Raw genomic sequence first — 27,208 nt, forward strand, 5'->3', positions numbered from 1 at the left:
ATTCCCCCCACCTATTTGCATGGGTAAAAATAGCAACTTTAGACACAGCAGAAAACTAATTTTTTTGGAAAGTAGAATAAGTATACACAAAGACTCAAAACACGTTCATTCTATTTGATGGGAAGACGACCAAAGATAACAACCCACAGAGAACTGCTTCCCCACCACCGAAGAGCTGCTGCACGCTGACAGCGTTCCTGCTGACACTGCTTAGAGGTACCAAGTAGAAGCGTGGTGTAGCACAGAACTGGGAAACTCTTGGTGATGACAGCAAGCATAAGCGTTTAATGCAAGTCAAGATTGTAGCACAATATATGACACCATTCTGAGAACTTATCTTTCACAGCATATGTAAGGGCAGGTTATAGCCTCCATTATGTATAGCATTCAGAAGAGTTCAAGAATTTAAAAAAAGCCACTGGAAAATCTATACAACAAAATACCATGTAGATCAGGATTCCTCTTTATGCTTCTTTAGTGAATTAGTTCTTCAAAATATTTACAGTGTATTTTCACTTTATTTGATTCCATTTATACACTAAATTTGCAATTAACAATATTTCAAAATAAAACCAGTTCYCAAGTTCACTATACTTTCCATTCCAACACTTATTTAAAATACATGAAAGTTTGTTTAATGATAGCAAAGCAGACTTTCAAATGGTATAGTCAGAAGGTATGAACAGCAACATCTTTTCATTATTTTTCACTTACGGAAAGCAGTCATGGCAGACTACTATACAATGCTTAAGATTAGTTAAATGCATATCAATTTACAGTATTCACAGAGATAAAGACTTGCCATACAGAAGTGTGAAAAGACAACAGCCTTCTATATAATTTAAAAGTGATTTTCCACACACTTGTTTTACTTGCTAAAATCATTTCCCCTTCAAGCTTTCATTATATTTACTGATGAAACCAAGAATTCTGTAACTGCTTGAAAGTTGTTTGGAATGATCAAAACTCATTTTCAGACTGAAAGCCTTGATTTACCAGGGAAAGAGGGCAAAAAGTAGTACATAACAGCAGTCAGCTTACATGTTAACACACTTAATTCTGCTTCACAAAAAATCCAATCCAACAAAGACTTTAAACAAAGGACATCGGTGCTAAATTGTAAGTGGACATTATATATATGGCTGTTCAATATATTTGCATATACCTCTCCAATCTAACAAAAGCGAAACTTTAGAAAAGGCCAATTAATCTTTTATGCTTTCATTGGTACTTGGTACTCAAGGGTACACATTGATACTAAATACATTTGCATGATTATTCTACTCTTATACAGTGTACCAGAGTAAAACTAAACTCTCAAGTTCTGAGTGGAAAGTTGACTAAAAATGGTACTTACACATTCACATAATCAGCTTCTAACTTGCTTTATTCACACACTTCAGTTATTGTAAGCCCTGCTAACAAACCGCAAGACAGCCAAGTTCTGCATTCTGTTCAGCTTTGTCTAAAACTAAGTTTTGGTTATGGAGTATTTTGTTGAAAGCAAAGGACTTTACCTCATCTTCTCCTGCCACACTGCAGCAGTGAAAGCAAGAAAAATCTTCTATGTACCTGTAAATTATGACATTTTCATCTAGTCAAGTTTTACAATTTCCATTTTGCTCGCAGCTCCATTAACAGTGAAGGTGAAAACATTTTTAAAAGATCAGTAAACCCATCACTCTCCCACTTCCAGGTTCTTACAACTCATGAAAACAAATTCTTTTGAACTGCCTAGCAATCCAAATTAAATATCAGATGTGATGTTTATAAAGCAGAGACGAAAAATTCATATCCATTCCTCATGCTAGTTAACTGGTAAGAGGAAAGGTAAAACCTCATTCCCACCAGAATCTGATTCCCTTCTGTATGACCACACATACTATTCAATTGGTGTTTATCATTTTAAATTTAAGTAGTACTTTTGAATGACATTTAGGAATTTAAATTCCAAATTTTAAAATAAGTTCTTTTACTATGTAGATAGAATCAATAGAGTGTATTCTTCAATGTCATTTCTAAGCCACTTTTAACAATAATTACATTGGTAAATAACTAGACCACTGTGCTAAATCCACACCTGAACAAATTAAGAAACATTTTGAAGCAGTGTTGAGTAAATTATTTTGGTGAGCTGTAAAACAGCTACATGCAGGGCATACTGTACTATAACAGCTCCAAATCCCTTATAAAAACCTAGCATTCCCTCTTCCCGTTTTATAGTATTTATGCAGTCTCTCATGCCCTCATACTGAGTGTTGATGGGAAGCACTTCATAGCCAAGGTCTGTATTGTCAATTATTGTGCGTGTCCCTTGAATATGAAGGCGATGCAAAACTGTCTCCAGTGGGTAAAGCACGACATCAGCACAAAGGCTAGCAGCAAAGCTAGCAATAAGTTCTGGAAAATACGCATCCAGCATGCTCTGCACAGAAGCGGAGCTCTCTGTCGGGAGGTTGTGGGAATTCTCCCTTTTCAGAACAAACAGAACAAGCTTCTGGACGATGGAACTGATGACGTAGTGAAGAACTCCGTGTAGAGCAGTTGGAAAAGTCAACACCATCAGAGGAAGGAGACGCTTGCTATGGGGTACTCCCATGCCTACAACTCTGCCGATCCCTTCTTTCACACAGTCCAGAATTCCAGGATTATCTCGAATGATTTCACTCTACAAGCACAAGGGAAGAGTTACAACCCCTTTCATAGCCATACTGACATCCACTTCAACATTCTGCTTACCACAGCTCAACTTTTTTCATCTTCATAAGAAAGTTACCTATTTATATGCTACCATATCTAAACAGCCATACTGATATTATAAATTTTTTTGCTCTAACACTCTCAGTAATGTTCAAGTAAACTTGCTTTTAAAAGTGAACCTATATTTTGAGCATCTTTTATTTAATCTACATCCCAATTACTTGTGTTATTACCAAAGACATTGAACTTTCAGCATATYACAAAACGTATCGTTTTGCACAACAACCACTATGTACTGAAATGCCTATTTAGAATCCAAATGCTAGGAAGCATTTATCTAACCTAACAATCCTGTTTTTTAGGGTTTTTAACTGAAGTCTTTGAACTTCGATGTGCGTAATATAAAGACTTCCATAACTAAATTTGAGTTAAATGATCATTTTTACTTGGAATTGAATAGGTTCAGCTATGGATATTTTCATTYCATTCTTAGTATCTAAAATAGCACTCTTTACTCATGCTACCTCCTTACAAAAGAGGTAATTTTTTTCATATAATGAAAATAAAGAATTCATGTAGTAATTCTCTTATTGTTGTACGCCACCTATGACTATAGGACTAAGACATTTTTTCCCTTTCTCATGCTTACACAGATTCAATGTTTCATCATCACTGTTACATCCAAACTTAATTTGGGAGTTCTCAGTGCCCAAGTCTTTGTGTCCATGTCAGCTGTGTCCTGACCACATGTCAGGATGAGACATAACATTCCCGATCCTCAGGGAAATAACCTGCAAAGCCCTCACGACAGAAGAGAAACTGGTTCAAATACTTGAAAGTATTTTGCTGTTCCTGACTCTAAGCATAAGTATTGCATTATAACCGCAACTGAGTCCTCATCTCCCTCATATCATTACAGTTGCTGCACTTCAAAGCTGCACTTAGTTTTGTCAAACACGCCACCATGTGGTTTGAAACGTTAAAGACGAAAACACAGTAATGTGACAGCTACATCCAGGTAACTGGAAATAGAAATTTGAAGTATACTTACTTAGAGAAGTATGTGTGTATTTTATGTGTGTATTTTTTGTATATATAGGAATGAAATTATATTATATATAAGAAGTATCAAATTAACATTGTTGAACAGTATATCTCATCAGAATTAAAATATTCAAATACAGTTAATATAAAAAACTATTAGTAACAAACCCCACAATCTTTATAGTTTTTGGTTGGTCATTGCCCTCTTGCAGTACAAGAATATAATGTACAGTAATGTAAAATACAGGAATATAAATCTGGTAAGTCAAGATGCTCCTCTGCATTGATTAATACAGCATAAATAAAGTCTTGACAAATGCTCACATTACTTCTGTTGTGTTTCTAATAAGAAGGTTTATGATGATGTTTTGAGGAGCTGGAGAATACACTTCATGCTGCATTTTTATATTCACAGAGCACTCACACATAGATGAGTTCACTATGTACCAAGTCCACAGCTAGTCTCTGTAGCCTAAAATCCTCCAAATTTTCACTGGGATTACTTTCATAAATAACTCTTTACAAAGATGCTCACTTGTTTACAAGGCTGGGGTAGAGGCGCTTTTTTTTTTTCCCCCCTTCTTTCTTTAAATTAGGCTGCTACCTAGCACAAGTAACTTACTTATTTCGAAAATTAAGACAGGATCTAAATCATGCCCACTTCTACCATTTATCAGTAAACATGTTCCTGTTTCCAACAACACAGCTAACATCCTTTCAGACAAAAATATACGCAATGTAAATACCTGAACAAAACTGCCTTCTGGCTCTTTGGAGTTTGGATCCTCTGCATAGAGCAGAATCCAGTCCCTGCCTCTAGAACACACACTGAAACTAAGAAGCTGTAGAAGTCAGCCTTGTTTGCCTCTTGCCCCTTACAGGCTCTTGTGCAGAAAACCCATCAACAGTTGAACTGTAAGTTTAAACAGTTGGCTCTAAATCAGTACTTACAGCTTGTCTACACTGTGAATCAAAATAATTACTTTAAATGAGTGACATGAGAAGGACTGTTTTGCACTAATCCTCCATGTAAGAGTTCACGTCACAGAAGAGTTCCACTAGGTGCTCAAAGATGCTTTCACATTAATTAGGAGCAACCCATTATAGGGAACTAGCTTCAAGAATTACCCTGGGCTGCTTCCCCACAGTTAAGCCCTGTCTGCTTCTCCAGAAAGGGATGCAACAACTCAACTCACTAAAAGATAATCTGCAATACAGTGCTATGGGTTACTTTATGCAGTTACAAAGCAAGTTAAGCTATATCCCTAGTGACATATCCATATTTTCCTGAAACTTATTTTCACAGCTAAGGAAGAACTAGATTAAAATTTAAAAGCAGAAAGTTGACTAGATGAAAGCAGCCCTGAAATAATAGAGTTCAGTATTTTAACAACATAAAGCTGAATTATTAGAAAACATTTATAATCATAACAATTTATAATTGTTATAGGGGGAAGGTCACTGCCATAACTTTTCTGGGAGCCTTTTAAAACCTTTACATGACAAAGACTTGTATAATTCTTTTATGGTTTATCTGCTACAGAACATACAGATGTAACTTGTTCTCATCTTACAGATAAYGTATTCCAACTCTATTAAATGTCATTTCTTATCCTAGGTTTCTACGTAAAATAGTAGAACTAATAAACCCATTTTAATAAATACTTTTCTCTCCAAGTTAATAAGTCATGCAGTCTCAAGCAAAATAAATATAACTACCGCAACATACACCTGAATCCAAAGACAAGGACTCACTTCTCCACATAATCTAACTTATAAAGAAAATAATTGTATCTTTTACAATATTATAAATATATGTAAATTACCTGCACAGTTTCAATCAGGCTTGCAGAATAAAAAGGCATTGCTATCACATGTGTTAAGCTGCAAAAATTAACAAAATAAGAATTAAGGTCATGACAATACTACAGTATTAGCCAAATTTGTAACTGAAAGTTGATACAGGTCACCTATCAAGTCATGCCTGACAGAAACTAACAAACCATAACTCAATTACTACAGTGCATATTAAAAAGTCAAGATAAGCTTCAGTCTGAACTGCAGTAAGCATTAAATTTATTTCCACTTGACCAGATCAATTGAAGTTTCACAGAAATCAGAATTTAATTATTAAAAAATTGATCTTTTAAATCAGTGAGGCTCCACACAAAGGAATCTAGTAACAAAAAAAAATTTGTGAAACTGGCATACACAATTAAGGTTGTTCACAAATCAAACTACGAAAATCAGCATTAGCACCCCTGTCAAGTAAACACAGCTGCAGATTAAACTGCTGTATGTTTACTGCTTGACCTGTGTGGTTTGTGATCACTCACACAGTTCGAAGTTAAGATCTGCACATAAGATTCTGAAAATGAAAAACTGATATTAATGGTAAGTGGTAATAAGACATAAGGTAATAACACATGCTACACTTATACTTACCCTTTGAGCAGAAGGTGGCCACCTATCTGATTGAGGTTCCATTTATGTGAAAGCTCTCTAGAAAGAAAAGTAGTATTTCCCTTAATATTGATAGAAACAGTTACTCTCAAGCATTTATATCATGGGTCTCTATATCCAGCTTTCATACTGCTGTTCTACTAACAGTCTACATATAATTTATCCTTCTACTATGGGAAATTCTGCAATCAGCTACACATATCATTTAACAGCTCATGCTTAACTTTTAGAAGTTATTCCGCCCTGCTGGATATTCTAACAAAAATAGCTTTGCTGATTAATAAGGTTTCTGTAGCTCTCATAGCTACTAGCTTTAGTGACTTGCATTTATTAGTAACCTTATATATCACTTCTTAAAACCAATTTTGAGGGAACGTTGAAATTTTTACATCTCGGTAGTCTTCCTTTACCAACACATATTTTTGGTTATGTTTTGGTTTGGTTATGCCTTTTCTGTTCTTTGAGGTTATGTTCATCCAGTTGCTGTTTATTTTCTGAAAACCTAAATCACATTATAATACAGTTATACAAGACCAAAAAGTACAATGGAGAAAGGACAGAGACTAGGAGCTGCATAATATTTCTGTACAGACTTAACTCAAGTTTTTTCGCTTATGACTAGTCTTCAGCATATCCTGTCAAAACAAAACATTTGCATTGTATACAAAGGTGGTTAAAAAAAAACACCCTTTACAGTAGTATTTTCTAGTTGCACACTTCAAAATATGAGTAATGGATGTTAACTACAGTACATTTGACAGAAAATGTAATTCCACACTAACTCAAGATGACATCCAACAGCCATACATTTGGTAAATACTCTAGCTCTAAGGTAAAGATATTTCTGTCTGAAATGTTGGACATACTAGACTATGAATTTTTAAACAATGAGCTTTAAAGTGTTCAGCTTCAATTCTTGTCCAAGAATCACACTCACCCRCTCTGCCTGTAGTTACAGCAACTCTAATCCAAGAAAGGAAACTCTTTACTCTTTCCTGAAGAATTGTGTGTTACTAGGAGGTATCACTTTCCTAAATACATAGGCCAATCATTAAAGAGGAAGGGAAGATCATTGGGTGTCATGGACACTTGGATGACATCCACTGAGCCATAATACTTAAAAGATGTGGAAAATGAAACCAGTCACCCAGCCAAACTAAGCGATCTGCGAAAGCCTAACTTGTCAATCCACTAGGCAGAACTATTCTTGCATTAAAGGAACAAAACTAGAATGAGTTTGTCAAGTACAGCACCGCACCCAGCTTGCCACAGAAATGTTAATGTACACTTCTGGCCCCCTCTCCTAAAACAGAGGGATGCCTTTATTGTAGTATGATAAGGAATTGGAATTGACGTCTCAGTCCCCTTCTTGTCTGCTTTGGAGCTTGATGAATCTTTTAAATCAGCTAAGCTGGCAGTAGTTGCTACAAGTAATAACCTCACCTCCCTGTGCCAGCCCAAGGATGCATGCTGCCATAAATAAGAAAGGGAGCTGATCCAGTAGAAAACTGCACAGGCTGGTGCATGTAAAGATGACCATTCCAGCCAGATCACTTCCTCAATCCAGTTCACGATGTAACTACTCAGCTGCTGTGTTGGCAAAAGGATGAGGGTAGCACTCAGGAAAGAATGAGCAACTACTAGCAGGTAGGATTGACTCTTTCAGCAGCAGCACCAGCTTATTTTTCAAACTGCTAAACAACTGGCCCACAAGAAAATCGTTGCTTACACTAGATAGAAATCAGAACTGTGAAACCACACACTCTATCACTACTCATGAATTAAAACATCATCTTCAGCAGTATTTAAAAATATGAATACCAAGTCACACTCAGAGGAAAGTGTATTCCTAGCAATTTCAGTTACCTATGAGACAAAGCTGATCAAAAAGCTTAAGTACATACCACATATAATTTAAGCATGAATGACTGTAATGCTTATGACAGCTGCCAGAACCTGCAAGGACTTTCTTTTGTTAGTACGCATGCATGCTTCATAGCAGCCCTGATTCAGCCTGCCCACATTTCTTATTTTTAAGGAGAGTTCAGTTTCCAGGTCCCTAAAAACTTAGTGATCGTCCACACATTAAGAACTCAGCCACTTGTCTCCTCTCAAAGCTAACCTGCTTCTCAAGCTCTCTGGTCCATTCAAACTTCAGTACAGAAAACCAGCCTCAAAACCTAATCACTTGTCTGCCTTCCTAAAATCCTTTCCAAGAAAGGTCTTTACCAGCCTCAGTGTTAGCCCTGCAACTGTTAAGTATCTTTTCCTGACTTACTGATCATCTCAGAATCGGCTTGCATTTCCCTAGAAGTTTTAGTGACTTTATGTAATAAAATCTCACACACAGTACACTGCTTACACTTAAAATATATAACAAAACTGACAATATATATTACTAAAGTCAGCCATTACTGTCAGCTCTGGACCATTATGAAATGAAACACCGAGGAAAAAATCTTCAGACAAAAAGGTTTTAATTACACTGTCTAAAAGCAGAAAAACATCATAATGTTTTACCATAATCCTGGAATTATCATTCAGCAAACAAACTAAGTGAAGTTACAAATCAAAATAAAATGATTACAAGACTACTATAGCATAAGATGGGCACAGTGAAGCAGAATGGCGAATACATCTTTAAATGTAGTCACTCATATTTTTAGTTGGACCCCCTTTATTATTATGAGACTACTGAACAATGTACATATAGCTGTTGGTAAAGGAGGACAGAAGACAAAGCCGACAGCCACGTGGACTCAAATTTAACATGTCTTTTAATTTAGTAATGCAGGCCATTTTATTTTCTCACCTTCCAAAGACAGTGAAAATGTTCAGCAAGATGTCAGTGCTGGCTCATTAACCAAGTTTTCTTTATTTAGAATAACGAAACCAAGGACTTTTTACTTTAGAGATGATATTTGCTAGTACCACACAACACAAAATACGTACAAAACCAAATAAACTTATGAGTCCTTTCATGCCAGTAGAATTGTACTGAATACTAATTTGCAACATTATTTGTATACTCAGACTGCTAGGCAGACATACCAAACATACAGTTTACAAGTTACAATTGCCAAGATAACCATACTGTTCTGAAACCACCTATTCTGTGCCTGACTGCTCTAAACAATTCAAGTTTTTCAAACAACCTTACATTTCTAATGCTTTGAACATAAGCCAACAACTGATGAACAATTTGTTAGAAGCAGTAAAAAAACCAAACAAATAAAAAAAMCACCCACACACCATGCAATACCTTGGCAAAGGTGTAAATTCACTGATGATGCCTTCTGTTCCAAGGGTTACACCCTGAACAATAAAAGTGCTGCCCATTCCTTTCCAAAGAGCTCTTGGACCCTGTATTTTGAGGTATGCAGTTAGAGTCAAGCAAAATAAAACTTAATCTTTTCACCTTCTTGCTCGTTTTCGTAAAGTTTCAACGAATCCCTAATCTAACTTTATAAATCTAACTTTAAATTTCAGTATTTCCAAATTCAGAGGACAACTAACTTTTTTCAACTCTGAAGAAACTTTTACCTTATTATATAATTTCAAATAGTTGTCAGTAATTTTAGAGGCATCTCTCTCTCTGCTGATACTTTGTACCATAAATCTAACGCCATTTCCACTAGACAAAATGAGTTTCAGACGTTAAAGCATGGCTGTAAGAAATCCAGGAAGCCCTTTCCTACTTTTTTGTTATCTTGAGTTTCAGGGGTTTTTTCCCCCCCAAGGACTATGCAGAATTGGAAATTTGTGCACTACTGTCTTAGGAAGTAGTCATTTAACTCTGGATAATCTCTTTATCCCCATTAAAAAAAATTTTTTTTCCTTTTTATGGATCTTAATGAAAGATTAGAGAACTTTGTTTTCTAATATCTACAACCTTTCACCAGTAAATATTAAGCTTGATAAAATAATTTTACAGTCATCTTTTTGAAACATTTCTGTAACAAAAATAATAACCCCTTGCCATCTTTTTGAAAGATTTCTGTAACAAAAATAATACCCCCTTGCAACACCCATGCTTTTTTAACTACCAATTGCATCAAGAGTTAAAGATGCTTCAGTATACATGTGCTCTAGTAACCTTCACTGCACAGCTACAGCCAGACACCAAATACTAACCTGTGTCTTATTGATGCTGTACATAATATTGACAATAGTAAATGGAGTGAGATGATAGTTCCGAGCATGATAATTAACCTGTTAAAAATATAAATTATGGCATTTTATAAACACACTTGCAGATGGTACAACTCTGAAGGAAAAAGCACTTACAAAATAAGGACTTAAAAACTCTATAAAGGTCAGCCAAAGTTACCAAAATTATTAATAAATTCTCCACTGAAGTTTAAGAAAACAAAGGCAGGACTTGTTTACATTTTAAGCATACAAACACGAACAACAAAAAAGCATTAAATGAAAAAATACTTGAGACAAAGCATTCTGCTCATAAATGGGGATCTGAAAGCTGTTTCACAAATGCTGAGGAACTTATTTGCCATAGTTTATTTCCCATTATCCAAATGAAAAATAACATGAAGGCTGGAGTTAAGTTAAATTTTGGAATGGAAAACATGTATGCTACAAATAAAAACATAATAATCTAGCAGTGTCTTGTTAAAAATTGTAAAGCTTCCTTATACTCTACAGAAAATGAAAGCACATAAAAACACTACAGAACACAGGAGATCTGCCTGGAAGAAGTAATATAAAAGATATACCTGACACTGACGACGCAGGACAATGCAGGGATGTGCCAACACATTTTCTGTAAATAGGCTTTAAAAGAAAAGTGTATTTAAAAGCACTGGAAGTAACTGTAAATTTATTTCAAAATGCTTGCTGTTTTTCTCTAACAATGTTAGATCAGTGTTTGGAAAAACTATATACAAGTTTTATACCTAGTGAAAGAATGAGGTATTTTGGAGGGCTGCCACACAGCCTGCCAATAATACAAAGGGACAAGCATTAAAAAAAAAAAAAAAAAAAAAAAAAAAAAAAAAANACCTCTGACACATACATTCACTAAGAAAAAGCCCTTGGCTTTATATACACCATTTTTCATAGACAAGAAGTATGGAAATTCTTAAACCCTTCCCCCTCAAAACATGAGGAAACAAAAATCAGGGCAGAGCCAGGATCAGGAGGATTATTTTCCAGTTTTATGCTAATCCCACATACCACACATGATTAATCCAGACCTTCCCTCGCAAGCGAGAGGACTGGTACTAACAGCTAGTTTGGAATTTTTCAGTGATACAGTTTTCATCAGAGAATGCTACTGGCTGAAACCAACTCCGCCCTGCTCCCAATAGCGTTTCACTGAAATTTTCAGAKTAAAGTTCTCTTAGTTCTAAAACAGGACTTGTGCTCAGAGCCACGTAGAGAAACTTTCATTTCATCCCAAAGCATCCAAGTGAGCCCTGATCTGTATGGGGTTCAAATCTGTGACCTGGATTAGGAAGCAAAACCTCCAGACTCTGTCTCAAGCATCCCAGGTAACAGTTCTGACCCCCAACCTGCTAGCGCACCTGGGGCAGCTCTCTGTTGGAGAGATTTTACTTGGGATAAACAAATATTAATTGGAACAGAAAAGTACTGAGGCTGCAGTTTCACAAACCATAAGCTAATTAGCAGTTTGCTGCTCCCAAAAGGTGTGAAAGTTCCTCTGTACTCCAGCTCTCTTACCTAATAAACCGTTCTTGTAGTGGCTTGTTCAACCCCCTTTTAATAAACACAGCATGCTCATCAGGGGGTCTGAACAAGCAGCAAAGCCAGCGCAAGGGAAGCAGTAGGAGAAGGGGGGTGGGCAGTTTCATGAGATGTGATGATCAAATTTAAGGAGCTCATTACTAGCTGAAAGCAGTCGTTCCTATTCTTTATCCCTTCCCTCCTGGCCTCCCACCCTTAGCTGGTCTCTGCTGCCTCTAACAGCTAGTCAACTGACTCACTGAAACAGCAAAAAAACATCCAGAACCTTCACTGACTTTGCCTTCTGGTTTAGTGAGTCATATTGGCTCAAAGGGGTTCTGCTAGGCATCAAGGGTGATAACAATGGGATGAGGGGGACAGTTTTATGGTCCTCCTCTTTAAACAGCAGCACACCTCAACTGTCCATGAAACTGAAACCTTAGTTTCTCATGTTGGGCCAACTGGAAAAATGCCACAAGCACTCTGATGTTCTGATGGGAGAAGCCCCTCTCTCTGAAGTCTCACATTCAGATCAACAAGGAATAAAACAATAATAATAAAAAGCTGTCCACTGCTTTCTCAAAAAATAGTATCGGTAATTAGAATCACCATAAATAAAGAATAAAATGGATATTAGACCACTTTGCCACATCAAGATTACTATTCCAGGATACTTTGTTATAAAACTTAAAGACTTTATTACCTTCTTAGGAAGATTCATATCACTCAAAAAGATTAGTAGGAGTAGCAAATGCGGAAGCAATTTTCTTGTGCTATTTTTAGATTGCTGTGATAGGGTAGATAGACAGATCGGGCATAGAATACAAAAAAACTGTTTCTTATATTCACTGCTAATGGAGTAATTTTCAGAGAGAACACTTCAGTTAGAGAAACAGAAACCTACATTACTTTTAGGTAGCAGGTTTCTACATGCACTTCAGTTACATAGCCTACTGACATAAAAACACAAGACAAAAATGTATACAGGGATTATAAGAGACAGCTATACCTTTACTGCAACATAATCACTGAAAAATATTACACAACTCTTACCTTGCAAGGCCAATACCAAAGCCTGCAAATCTGTTCAATTGCTCTGAAAGAAATGAAAATAGATTATACAGCAGCGATAACCACGAAGGGTAAAAAAATGCCAGAATGCAGATCATTCGAATAACCAATTTTATAGCATAAAGCTGAAGCATATTGCTTCAGAAAATTACAAGCACTAAACCACAACATTTATGTCAACTCAGCAAGAGAGGATATTAAAAATTATTCACCGAGGTATACTTGCAGTTTGGATCATATCCAAGTTTGTGCATACTTTAAGCATGTGAAACATTTTACTTACAATGAAATGTCAGATACAGAAGAAGTGAGACAAAGTGAACAATTACAGTAAAACACCATCTTTTGATATCTAACAAAGCTAACTCAAATCAGCGACATAGAATCACATGCATGACAGTTTGCAACAATTCTGAATTGCAAATGTATATATCTAAGGAGAAATTAATTTAAAACCAAAGACAGCAAAAAGAGAAGCTTAAGTGGGGGTAACACAAAATGCCACCACATAATAGTGGACATCAATATGATGTGAATTTTCAAATTAGCTGTTTGCCTCCATTTCTTTGCAAAACCTTTACTAGAGAACCAGTAAAACACCAACAGGAAAATGGGTTCAGCTCTCTATTATCTATCACCAGGCAGGTATTTACAGATATTTAGACAGATATTACTCAGAAAAGGTTTTTTAAAAGTGTCATAATTGTAAAGGCAAATGGAAAATTAATGCTCAGCCCTGTAAGTTACTGGTGCAAGCAGACTGTGTACATGCAGAATCTCAGTCACTTCAGTGGAGCTCCACACAGACATGACAGCTCTCCTAAGAGGGTTGATAATGCCCCCCCATCAACAGGGGACTGGACTCAATGATATAGGAAATCTTTATCAGTCCTCTAAAATGCAGAATCAACAACCTGCATGAGCAACTAGGACAAAAGAAGTTAAAGCCTGAGCATCTAACAATTTTTTATCAGTGCTTGGATGGATAAATTAAGGGTTATACACAGGCTCCTGTAAGACAAAGACCTAAAAACAGCGTTACAGATTAAAAAAAAAAAGAAAAAAAGAAAACCCCAAGAAATATAGTGTAAATGTAACTAAGTTAGACTTTTGTAAAACTCTGATAAACAAGTGTACATAAACTGTTCCAGAATATCCTTTTAATTAAAGGACAAAAAGTAATGCAGGCAACTCAGGGTTCTGTTTCACTATTCTTGATTTAGTACGTTTCTCTTAACCGTCTCAGTTTCACAAGGCTGTAAAACACTGCTGTATTAAGGAGGGCTTCAGTTCCCTTTCCCAGTAATAACTGGGAGGAGTGGAATGTGGTTGCTTCCCCAGACTCTACCAATTTTACAATTCCTTCACTGTCACGCACCGAAGTTGTTTTCGCTCTGGCAGTTCGTGCCCTAGTGACTATTTCAACAAGACGGCCAACAGCCAGGAGACACAAGGTCAGGAACACCAACACTGACCACACAACAACAGAAAACATGAGCCCTACGAAACACACGCGAGACCCGAAGATGTTTTTGGTCTTGCAAGTTACCAGAGATCAAGTATTTCCTCAGGAGATCATAGTTTACATGGGCAGTAAAGAGCTGAGCGTGCACTGCTTGGCAGAAGCTGCAGGGCGGCTTCTGGCACTTTCCATCACACCTGCACGTTCCCGCGCGGTGAGAGAGGGCGCGGGTATGTGAGTGCGACCGGCAAAGGAGCAGCTTCTCCTTTTGCCAAGGGCGCTTCCCCTCCCCTCGCTCTTCGGCGCCCCCGGCCACCAAACGCCCCCGCCCAGGTCTCGCAAGGGGGAGCCGCCAGCGCTCGCAACCCCGCGGCGCTCCGAGGCGGCCCGGCCGGTCCCGGGGGGGGCCGGGGGAACCGCACAAGCGCCGGCGGGGGGGACGAGGGTGCGGCTGCCCCGCGCGGCGCGGCGCTGCCCGGGTCCGCCCCGCCTTACCGGCGCCAGGGCCGCCCGCCCCGAGGCAGGGCTCCTCGTTGAGGGCGGCGCCCCCCAGCGGCGTCCCCGCCCCGTACGGCGGCGTCTTCTCCCCCCAGTGCAGGTTGCGGCTGCCGGGGATGTCGGGCGGGCTCGTCACCCAGTGGCTCAGCTCCGCGGCGCTGCCGAAGGGCCTGCCGCCAGCGCCCAGCTCCTCCCGGCCGCCCCCGCGGTAGCCGAGGCCGTCGAAGCCCTCGGGGCGCCGCGGGTGCATGATGGCGGCGGGGGGAGGGGGAGGGGGCGCGGGCGGGAGCGGCGGCGGCGGTAACGGCAGCGGGGCCCCGCACCTGCCTCCCCCGCGCCACTTCCGGCCGGGAGCGGTCGCCGTGCGCCGCCGAAGCCGAGCGTGAGGCCACGTGATCAGGGAGAAGGCGGGGCCGGTGGCTCGGCGGCCAATGGTGCTCGCTCCTCCTGCAGCGGCCGGCGGCGCGGGCGGTGCTGCCCCCTGCTGCGCCGGCGGAGCGGGGAGCGGCGCCGGCAGCGCGGGGCGGGGGCGGGCCGGAAGACGTTGAGCCGGTGGAAGTTGGTGTCGGTGGCACTAAAAGTACGAACACACAAACTGACCTAAGCACCAGGTACCTGGTTTTAGGTCACGAGCCGCGGAAACGCAGAGGCCCTGAGGCGGCGGCGGGGCCGGGGGCCGCTAGTGCCGCCCCAGGCCGCTGCCGGCCGCCATTGGCCGGGCCGTTTCCGTTGCCCCCCGCAGGCCTCGCCGGCGCCAGCGGGGCGCGAGCGCGGACCGGTCCCGACACGGCGCTGCCGGCCGCGGCCTCGGCGGGTGCCTCTGCCGCTGGCCGGGCGGGGAGCTGCCGTGCCGCCCCGGCCGCCTTTCCCCACCCTCCGTGTGGTGAGGCAAAGCGTTAGTCCTGCCCATGTGCCCCCTCGCAGGACAGCTGCTGTCTCGTGTCCAAAACGCAATTTAAAGCAGCCCGGGTCATCCCCTACTAGCTTTTTTGATCTGGGCAGAAGCACCAGTGGTGGCTGGTGGCTATCCCTTGCCAAATTCCCCGCTGCCTGCCTGCAGCCCCTAATGTCCTACTGGGTGACCCTCCCTCACTGGGTCCCCTTGCTCAGGCAGCTTTTATCCCATGCAACGAGACCTTGAAAGTAGGATACACACGACTCAAAAGTACAAAGCCGAGATAGGACCAAGATTCTCCCTGGAGCCAGTCCAGCACAAGGTGCTCAATAAATAAGGTGCTGTGGCCTGCCAAACATGCTTTTGTGTGCTGAGATAGCAGCCAAGCAGCCACGCCTCAGTGTTGCAGGTGTGGGTGACACCAGGGGTGGGGTGGGGTGGCACATGATGCTGCAGCAATCCCCTGATTCACCTCCTGGCCCAGCGCCTCCCAGGTAAAGGGCCCACCAGTGCAGCCACTAGCCTAGCTCTCACACTGTAAACTAGGGTGGATCTTGACATAGGCACCTGATGAGTTGTCATGCTGACTATAACCTTTTCAAATTTGGTGGCCTAAAAGCACAGGGGACAGAAGAGGTTAATATAGATCACTGTATGTTTCACTGAAGCTTTCCTAGCTCTATCCTCAGTCTGAGTTTTTTTTCCTTCTCTCCTTCTTAAAGAGTCTGTGAGGCTGCCTTCCAGGGCTAATGGGAGTGACAGGAAACACACTCTCCCCTTTCTGAGACCTGTGCAGCTTATTGCAGTTCATGCTTTCATGCTGCTCAATCTACTTTCATGATAGACTCCCTGAAGCATCTCTGTCAAAGGAATAGCCCAGCAGAGAAGACCTGATAGAAACTGGAAATTTGACCTTGGCTGGCAGAAGAACATGGAGAAATTTGCCTTTTCATCCAGTCACTCAGAAGATCCTTCTTCTGTGAAATGGCAGTTCCCCACATTTCCTTCAGCCCTTTTCCAAGGCTGCCTCTGGCAAGTAGCAGGACATGAAGTTACATGAGCRTGGAGTAGTGGAAACATCTGTCATACAGAAGACTATGTAGAGTACAGAGAAATCTCTGAGCTTTGAGTAATGTTTGGGTGTGCTAATGTAGTCTTATTTTGCAATTTGGAGGGTGTGTTACCTAGTATTCTCTATGGAGAATCTTATATTTTCTGTGAAGGGCAACTAAATGGCATAAGCTTGGCATAAACAGACAAGCTTAAATCTTGATTTGAGGCTTGACTTTACAGGACAGAGTAGATGGTGGCATTCTCTGACACATCTCTGTTGTGTGTAGGACCAAGTACTCTTGCTATGGTAGCAATTTGGAGTTGTATCAGAGCCCTGATTACAAAACTTCTTTTATTTCCTGTATTTTCAAGAGCCTTGGCTAAGACTCCAGTAAGCACAGTCCTGTCTATCTGTAAACTGACTGTTTTCAAAGTAATCATGAAAGATCCTTCTATGTGCAGATTTTAGATGACTTGTGTTGAGTTGGTTGAAGGCTTCATTCTTTCTTCTAGGGTTTAAGTGAGGAGGTCAAAGATTGCTTTATTCTGAACTACAGGAGAAGCTGTTGTGTAAGATAGGATGTGCCTTGACTCTAGACTTAGTGCCTCCACAGCTGTTAGGTCACCCTGTCTCTTCCCACCGCCAAAGCCAGAAATAGTGATTCCCACTGCAGCTTTTTCTCCCAACAGCCAGAAGCAATCAGGGCACAAGCTGGTTCATTTATATGAATGGTGGATGGGATTGCTGATAAGCATTTAGTGTGGATAAGCAGGACTGGATAAAAATGGTAGGAGACCTTGGTTATGGGTGAAGCAAGGATTTGTGGGATAAGGGACACCCCTGAGAATTCCCTATGCTTGATGCCATGTGGACATAACTGGTAATAACAATGCTTATCTGCCCTGCTTATGGCTTTTATGTATTTTTTTGTTATGACCATTCTGGAAAAAAGTAATCCTTGCCAAGCAGAATCTACAGTAATATAGATAGATTGCTGGAGGAAGGGGAGGAAGTGGTCTTTAGGGAACTGCATGCCATTAAAGGTTTGCTTTTAACAAGCATGCAGTAGGACCATTGCCTTAGATGAGCCACTGTTTTGCAAGAAATACATAACTGGTTTTAAAACATTCTGTGCCATTTAGGCTGATAATATTAAGAAAATGCATCTTGGGATGTGGTTTCATATTACAGAGTGTTCAGTAGCAGCACTGATGTAAGGTCTCTCTGTCTCCCCTATCCCCAGTGACTCATTTCAGTCTGCAGGCTAAGGCAGGATTTATGCTGCTTCTCAGTTGTACTGGTACAACTGTTTGGGTGGCTGTGGTATGAACTAGATCAGGGAACTTCATGTGAAGTAGATTAGTCATAAATTTTGGCAACACTAAAGGCACAGATACGGCTTTTTAGCATGGCTGAATACAAACATGCTCTGCACATCAGTAATAGAAGTGCCACTAAGGGACACAGGCACTCTCTCTATCCCATATCCCGTTTCCAAACTGTCATTTAGGAAGCTTCAAGCGTAGTGAAAGAAGCACTAGTTTCTGCATATTCAATGCAAAGGGGGAAGAAATCTGGATAATTTACATGCCAAAGATGCACACACTGCTATTTTGTCCCTCATGTGGTGCTCACATGGCAAAAAACTTTCTGTAGGTGTAAAATATTTCACATTTATTTACACTGAGGACTGTACTGATTAGTATAGACTTTTGAATTCAATCAACTGAAGTGCTAACACTGTGCACAAGAAAAATGTCTTTTGCTTTAATTTAACAGTATTTCTGGTAGGGAAAAATCAATACCAAACAAAGAAACTGTCTGTGTCAGCCTTATCTAAATTTGTTTGATCACTTAGTAAATGTATTTGGAAAGCAGTTTTAAGTTGTAGAAGGAAGGTAAAGGTTAAATATCAATAACAATGGGCAAATGCAATTGGTAATGTCATACATAGTTAATAATACATGTCATGTTCTTCCAAAGTTATTACTGCAGTTCTGTCTTCAACACACTGACGAATTTGTGATAGGCTGGACACAAAATGTCACTAACGATGAAAAAGAGAAATTACAATTCTGAATATGATGACGGAAGTGCTTACAGCCTAGTATTGTCTGTCCAGATCAATAAAAGAGAGCAAATGATACATTTTTGCTGACTTTTCTTACTGAATTAGCCACAGGCAAGCTTGCAGCTAGAAAAAAATCCAGCACACCAAAATAAAAGGACATGTACAGACAGCAGTCTCTGAGAGAGTGGCAGAGGAACCACTGGGAATTTCAAAATATCAGCCTACTACTGTAGTGGTACTGCTGCTGAAATGACAGATCAAGACTAGCTTTTTCTGGCCCAGATGAGGATGCTGAAGACAAAGTGAAGCCAGCCACTCAGTCTGCCTAGAGCCTTTGTCATTGCCTCTTGTCACAACTTGAACGAGATTACCATATGAGTCTGTGATTCATACATGATTGGGGATTCATTTTTAGTGTAAGAACCTTCCAGATTTCCACCATTTGCTATGAAACAGTCACAAATTATGAGAGAGGAGAGCAGGTCTGTAGGGAGCAAGAGGCATGTTTCACCCCTTTCTAAGGATTGCAGCCTAAGAGAAGGGGTGAGTGAAAGCAGCAGAAACCCTTCAGAACCACCGGCCATCCCTCTCCCCAGGCTCTGTGCCACGTCAGGGGGCTAGAGGAGGTTCCTGCTCCTATGGACACACTACAGAGGAAGGTCATGCCTGGTGCTTCTGCTCAGGCAGACCAGCAGGAAGAAGTGTATGCATGGGCATGAAGGGGCACACCACAAGTTTGCCACACTGCCCCAGCCTTTCCAGCCTTCTCCCTTGATCCTTAAATGCCTCCCACCCCAAACTCGTTCTRCCTTTTCACCAAGCTTATTATTTCCCCACTTTCCCACCCACACATCTTGCCCACCTTTCCCTCCCTCCTACCTTGCAGTGGTAGTGGAGAAGACACTGATARAGAAGCACATTCCCGCCTCCCTCCTGCTTGTGACCCTGCCTCCAGCATCCGTGCTGGGGGAAAAGCCTTGCTCCCTCTGCCTGCCCCCATCGTGGCCGGCCTTGTCCCCAGGCTGGCTGTGTCCCTGGCAACTGCCCCATAGTGGTGGGCCTGGATCCAGCACAGCCACAACCAGAGCAAACAGCCCAGTCGCTCGCACAGCAGGGAGAGGAGGTGCATGGTGGTTGGGGGCTCTCATGTAGCTCTGCGCTTTGTGACCTCCTTGACAAGGACCAGCAAAGGCTGGCTGTGGTGGGGTTCACCCTGGAGAGGCTTAGTAAAATATAATATAATATAATATAATACAATACAATACAATATCCAAATCCAGACCAGGGCCCTCCTGCCCCATTCTTTATGTAGGGATTGGGAAGGGCAAGTGTGAGACCAACTGCTTCAGCACAGCTGGGTCTGGTATTCGGGATTTCTCACCTTCCTCATCCTGCCTGTGCTCCCCAGCAGATAATTTCTGAGATAGCTTTTGACTGGTTCCCCTTCCCTTCCTGCAGAAAAGTAGGCAGCCTCTCTCCTCCTTGCTTTCTTATGCCATCTCCTTTTGGTGGTTTTGGAGCAAAAGCCTCTCCGTTTGCTTTCTTTCAGCTCTGGCATCAACTAAGCCCACCTAGGACCGTAGTTCCATGTTAGGCCTCCAATCCCTGGGGGACATTTAAGCCTCATTATCTCTATTTTTCCTATCAATAATAATCTGATTTTTCTATTCAGTTTAGTATTGAACATTATTTGCTTTATAGGTTAAACAGGTTTAAAATGCTATTATCATAGTAAGAAATTTGTTAAGTTAAGGCACATAAATTCCTTTGACAGTTGCTTTTAATCTCACTAAGCCAAACTGTAACAGAGCTATCATGGGAGGATATTTGCTTGTTAATGTGGAATGACTTCAGAAAGAAGCTCCAGACATCCCCAAAATTTCATCTGACAACTCCCTGCTCTTCTCATATCATTTACAAAGCTGTATAAATGCAACTTGTCATCACTCCCTGGCTCTGCTTAACCAATAGACTGAACTCTTACAAAAGTTGTTCATCCAATGAAGGTACAACGTGCTCTAGGTGACCCTGCTTGAGCAGGGGGGTTGGACTAGATGATCTCCAGAGGTCCCTTCCAACCTCAACCATTCTGTGATTCTGCAATTCTGTATAGCATTAACTTGTGCTCTGTTACTTTCATAGACCTCTGATTCTGTAAATACATATTTACCTAACTTCACAGAGGTTTATCGTTTCTTTGAAGCCAAAGAAATTGCCTATTCATGCATATAAAGCTACATACATGCTTAAATACTTGCAGAGTGGGGGAATTCAAATTTGATCTGGAAAAGGGTCATGTGGTCAGTTGTCCCCTTCACTTCAACTTTATGAAGTCTTTCAGGATAACTGCTCAGTCTGCAGATTTGTAGGCTTCCTGTAAGTACCTAAGGACATACTTACTTTCATTATTGCGAATGATCCTTYTGGAATTAATGGAATTGTTCAGGGTAGTAAAATAAGTATGTGCTTAAGGCCTTGCAAGTCAGCAAGTAAAAAGTTAATTTAAAATACTTTTCTCAGTTTTCTGAGTTTGTTATGACTGTCTGATTACTCATGTGGACAGTAAATTTTGTTTTCTGTTAATAGGTCTTTTCACCAGAAGTAATTGAAATAAAAGAGAGGAAAAATAGGGCACAAATGGTATGTGAAATTACCTTTATTCTTTCTGTAATGAAGTTCGCTTTAATGCATCTGCTTGCAAATACCAATTTGCCATAGGATTATTATTATTAGCAAGGCTATGGATATACACGTATAAGTGATTATAGCATCAAAATCTCTTTTTTTTCTAATTTTGCATCTAATATAGAACATACAGATTTAACAACTTTATTTCCTTGCATTCAAGGCAGTTGGTGCACAGCTGGGATAAACGATCTGCCTGGCTTTCTGAAACCTCTGTTAAACATTGTAGATAAGGGGATACCTGGTTGTAATAGTAAACAGATTTTATTTCACTGGTGCTTCATGGTCTGACCTTTGGATGATTTAGACCAGCTTTGCTTTGACTGTACGTCAGCATTATTTGCTATGTGTCAGCAATTATTTAAATTTCTTTAATATAGCCCATTGTAACATTATAGTAATACCATACTCACTACTGTGGTTCTTCAGGTGCTTCTAGATAATTGGACCTTGGTTTTTGCTGGAGCTGCTTTCCAAGGAGTCAGCTGGCAATCAAAGATGTAGTTGGACTATTTTTAGAAAACTGAAGGGACTGAAGGGATTTAGGGAACTTGGAGGCATTTTGGAAGAAACACACTTCCTGACGAGCTGAGTTCCTTTCCATTTTGCAGTGTGACAAGCTTGTAATTCTTTTCTCTCCTTCTAAAACAAAAAGATACAGAAGGAATTTTGGTGGGGTTTCTTTCTTTGACTTTTCCCATAGTATATTTTTTTTCTTGAAAAATTGAAACATTTGATCACTAGGAATCTTAATAAAATGCACAGTAGTATTCCAAGGAAAGTTTAAAAGGAATGTACAACACTGGAATATGTACAGTATGGAAGAATCCTAAACTGGCTGAGAAATAAATTMTCTAACATCTATCTCTTGCTTCAAGATATGCTATGGCTTTCTTGATTTTTGAAAAATGTCATTACTTTTATTTATTTCAAGAGCTTTTTTATAGAACAAAAGGCAAATTCTGCACAGAAATTTACTAAGCATAAATCTTCTTAGCGTCACTGKAGATTAGCATGAATATTCCACTGTTTTTCTTGAACCAAGAAAAATATCTCCCCTTAAGAGTGTGACACAAACTAATAGAGCAAAGAAAAATCTGAGTTAAAAGCTGAAATGACTCTTTTTCCATGCCTAGTTCTGCTTAGGCTTTGTAATTATTCATTATAAATGAGACCATTCAATATCTCATTATCTTTGTATAACATAGGCATGAAAGGGAGAAGACAAGAGAAAGATTTCACATGGAGTATGCTGATCTGTTTTATTAGTTTTTTTAAATTTTGTATTTGTAAAGATAAATTTGCTTACCAAGAATTTTTAAAAGATTCCTACATAAAGTTTCTGAAAACTGAGACAGTATAAGTTCATGTTTATACACTTTTCCATGTATTCAGGGATAAGCCATAAAGGCTTTATAGAGTCATTGTATAAGTACAGAGATACAGAATTTATTTTCCTTTTACCTCATTATAACAGTGAAGTCCTTAGTTAATAGAAAGATATACCAGAATCACTATATTACTTCATATAAATTTATCTATATATAAAAATGTAGATAAATACTATAAACTTAGGACATATAAATTTTTCAGTGGGAAAAGAACAACATTGATTTTGGTCAGATAGATTGAGGTAGATCTTTATGGTGTCTGAGGTGAAACAAAGTACATTTAGCAATGTGTTATGGTACAATATGTTATGGTATTTTGCAAGAGAAAAAATCTCTAATTTCATTTGTTTTAGCACAGGTGACTTTGATTCCTCATCAGGACAATGAGAAAATCAGAAAAATCCAGGTTAACTGCCCTTTCCTGTGGTAATATTATTCCTCCTTTTTTACTTCTAGTTGCTGCTGGTTAAGTTAGATGGTATTTTAGATACCAGAGATTTCTGCATTACAATATCTTTATATTAAATTTGTTACTAAGAGTTCCTGTGAACTAGTACACAGTGCGCTTTCATGCACACAGCATAGTGGTTATGCAGTTCGTCAGTCAGCACTCTCTCTATATTTGCTCCATTCCAATTATTTATAATATTTGGGTTTGCTTTGTCGTATCAAATAAAGAAGGTAATAAAATGTTACTGGGTAAATGTGTTTGACCAAGGAACCTTAAACTGGAAAATATACTACTGAGTCATTTTCATCTTCCCTGGCACTTACGATTTTTATTGTGATGCTGGTTGCCTCCCTTCTTCAGCTGGTACCTTTTTAGCCATTTTCTAACTTGTACCTTCTGATGACAGCTGTTTATTTTCACATTTCCCAAGTTGCATACTTAAATCCCCCCTGATTTCTGCTTTTAGACTCTCTTGGAATTCGTTTAGTCTTTTGCTATTTTCTTCTTTTAGATTTTTGGAGGAATAGAGTCGTTTAATTCTCTTTCCTTTGATGACTCTCAGTTTCACTCGTGTTTTTCTGCCTAAAGTTTTCCTTTCAGTTGATTCCACTATTTCCTCCACAATCAGGATTTTTTCTTTTTTTTTTTAAGGAACAAATAAAGTCATTATTGGTTGAGAGTCTGTTTATTCCCACTGAAGGTAATGGAGTTATAACTGCTCTTCCCTATGCCACTGCCATCTAACCCTAGCCGTCATAGTGAAATCCAAAATGTTTGGAAGCAACATCTTTTTTTTTCAGAAAACGTAATAATTTTTGGAAACTTTTACCAAGTATAATAGGCACTGGGTAGGCTGTCTCTGTAAACTACCATTTTAATCATCCATCCCAGAGGAACTGGGATCAAATTAAATAGAGATTTGGTTCACCCTTTTCCAAAGAAATCCTGTCACATCAGACAAAAACCCAGAAAACAAACCCAAACAACACTTAATGCAACTCTGACTGATGACCACCAATTGCATGCAAATCCTCCCCATGTTAATAAAAACACTTGTCCCCAAACCACAGATGCATTTGTCAAGGGCACTCAATGCAGCAATGTATATTATCCATTTGCTTCTCCTAGCACACTCTGATAAGGTAGCAGTCATCTTACTTTCAGAGAGTCTTCAAAATCTCTGAAAGTAAAAGGCCAAATCTTTTCTCCCACAGTTGGCTAACCCATAGCTAGTGAACAAACAGGCTTTTGGATGGTGCGATTCATGTGAAGCCTCAAGCCAAAATAAGGGTGGCTCTCCAGTTCTGTGGTAACCTTACAGAAATGTTTATTTGCTTGTATATGCTAGTTAAAGCTTCTGTAAGCATAAGTAGTTTAAAAACTTTGAAGAGCTAAAAGCCTGTATAGCGGTTATTTATGCTACTATCAATTTCTGTTTCTTTTTTCTTTTTAAAAGGGTGATGTTAGGACATTGACAGTATCTTCACACTATAATGAGCTGCCTTGACGTTGTTTACCTTTATAGTTAGCCATAATAAGTTGCCTCACTAGATGTGAACTGACAAATTCTCTGAGTTCCTGGTGTTGTTATGCAACGTCAGCCAAGTGCTTTAAGAAGATTTTATGAAGTTAAGACAGTATAGTTCTGAAAAGAAAAAGCACAATCAAAACTGGACTGAAAAGCAGAGACTGCACTTGTAGTACAACAATTGCAACATTTCTCCAAACTGAAAATACTTAGCCATTGTCAAAAAGAAGGTTAAAATACCAAGAGTTCTGTGTTAAATGTCAGTTGTTAAATTTTTAAAAAGACTTAACTTTTAAAAAAGTCTCAGTCCCAACTGCTTTTCTATTCTGGGAAAGGATAACCTTACAGGGTAGTTCAAGGGTACTACTGTTCAGGAATGGCTTTTTTAAAGGGCAAGAAGGAGGTGAGAGGCCTGCCCCATGCCTCTCACTGCTGCTGCCTGGCACGCTGCATGCTTGTTCCTGAGCCAAGGCAGCGGTTGCTGTGCATCTCTCCCTTTCTGCCACAGCGTTCCTCTTAACACCATCTATATTTCTATTGGAAAGACTCTGTCTCCTGTTCAGCTCTCCACATTGTGCAGGTGACACCCAGAGACCAGGTATCACCTGCAAGCCCCTGATCTGTGTGAGTCATGGCGAGCGYAGAACTGTCGTAGCTGGCTCCTCCATCCTTATGCGGGGAGTATCCAGAGCATATTATCTGTTTGCATTGCCATTCTTCAGAGAAGCCTCAGTGGAGAATTGCCCATTTAAGGGCATCTTCTCACTGCAGAAATACACGGGCATTACCCTATGGATGCCTATCAACTGTCCATCAGCCTGGGATGGCAAGTCTGGCACGCCGTAATCTCCCTGGTACTCATGCCTGGGAGCTAGCCAGGGTGTATCAGGTACCAACCCAGTCTGCAGAAGCAACAACATAACCAGCTGTGGCAGTGCTATGAACAGGTCATTTATCCCCTGTTCTTCAGATGGCACTTACCATTATTAAAAATTGCAAAAGCTGTCATTCGATCATTCCACAAGGCATGGTGGCAAAAAACCCCAAGAGGTTTCTAAGCGCAAACACCCATCACAACACCTGCATGTCTAGGAACTCATGGATGACTCTCCTGGACAAGACCTACATCTGCTTTCCAAACGGTATTATTGCCAATAACATTTATATGTACAACTGAGGTTGGCCTGTTGCCCTCTCCCCAGTGCATGCAGTTCTGCAAATATTGTATCTACAGATAATGCAAGTAGGTCCTTGTTTTTTTGGTAGGAAGTACTAAAGAAACTTATCAGACGCTAACTGAGCTAAGCTGCAGAAGATTAGCTTTATATGTGGAAAGTCTAGGAGTTTCCCAGTTTGCCATAAGGAAGCCTAGTACTTTTGTTGCAATTTAATTCCTAAAGCCCCAAACCTCCATTAGTCTGGAAGGATTGCTCTTAAAGTATGATACAGTAATCATTATAATTCTATAAAACAATAACAAAATGTTTGAATCATGCTTTCAGTTCTGTTTAATACAGTATATTGTTATGCAGAAGGCATATCAAAGCCTACAGAAGTTTGTGCTTTTTACTGATATGAAACACAAGGGCCTCAGCCTGAGAGAGTACCACTGACTTTCTTGATACTGGTGCTTTAGACTGTATCTTAAGCATAAGTGCCTTAAGCATAAGCAGGCCAGGATAGTCAATTGACTTATGTTCCCAATTAAAGCCACCTCGGCATTATAGTAAATAATTATCTGATTTTTAAATGTGAGTGTTGACATTTTTCTTTGATCGACCAGAGCCAAAGGCAATCTTTAACCTAATCTTACAGTATCTCTGATGATATATTTTCAACAAGGCAAAGAGATCTATGTAAGATGCATATATGGCATCTAAGACATTACGTAACTGCACCTGCTATTTTAGTTGCTGACCAGGTGCGAATCATATACAGTATTTTGAAATAGCTCTCCCTTCAGACTGCTTCCAGCTTTGCTGGTAGAGCCCTCATTTCTTCAAACTCAGTGTGATTTTAAAAATTTGTGTAAGATTGATTATGGCTAAGCATAAAAATGTATTGTAGTAAGGTTCTGGTTTGATATATAAGCTTTTCTGTTTCATCTATCAAACTTACTTTTAATTCCATGTATTAGTTTTAAACACCATACTGTAAACTGCATGTTGTCAAAATTCCCCCCCCCCCCATTA

At 39.9% G+C, this 27,208-nt stretch overlaps 1 protein-coding gene across 2 annotated transcripts; it reads right to left on the reverse strand.

Moving 5' to 3' along the window:
* Positions 1–258: 258 nt before the first annotated feature.
* Positions 259–15,225, reverse strand: SLC25A46 (solute carrier family 25 member 46). Of its 2 annotated transcripts, XM_026059889.1 has the most exons (8): positions 14,939–15,223; positions 12,964–13,006; positions 10,941–10,998; positions 10,342–10,419; positions 9,470–9,570; positions 6,190–6,246; positions 5,571–5,628; positions 259–2,668 (listed from the first exon to the last, which is right to left on the reverse strand). In XM_026059889.1, the coding sequence occupies exons 1-8, from the start codon at positions 15,189–15,191 to the stop codon at positions 2,090–2,092; spliced, it is 1,227 nt and encodes a 408-aa protein (XP_025915674.1). In that variant the 5' UTR covers positions 15,192–15,223; the 3' UTR covers positions 259–2,089. The 2 variants fall into 2 exon arrangements, with proteins under 2 accessions (XP_025915674.1, XP_025915675.1); XM_026059890.1 differs by lacking the exon at positions 6,190–6,246 and having other exon boundaries at positions 14,939–15,225.
* Between the last annotated feature and the right edge of the window lie 11,983 nt (positions 15,226–27,208).

Source organism: Apteryx rowi, unplaced genomic scaffold, assembly GCF_003343035.1.
Source record: "Apteryx rowi isolate R43461 unplaced genomic scaffold, aptRow1 scaffold_161, whole genome shotgun sequence".
NCBI classification, from domain to species: Eukaryota; Metazoa; Chordata; class Aves; order Apterygiformes; family Apterygidae; genus Apteryx; species Apteryx rowi.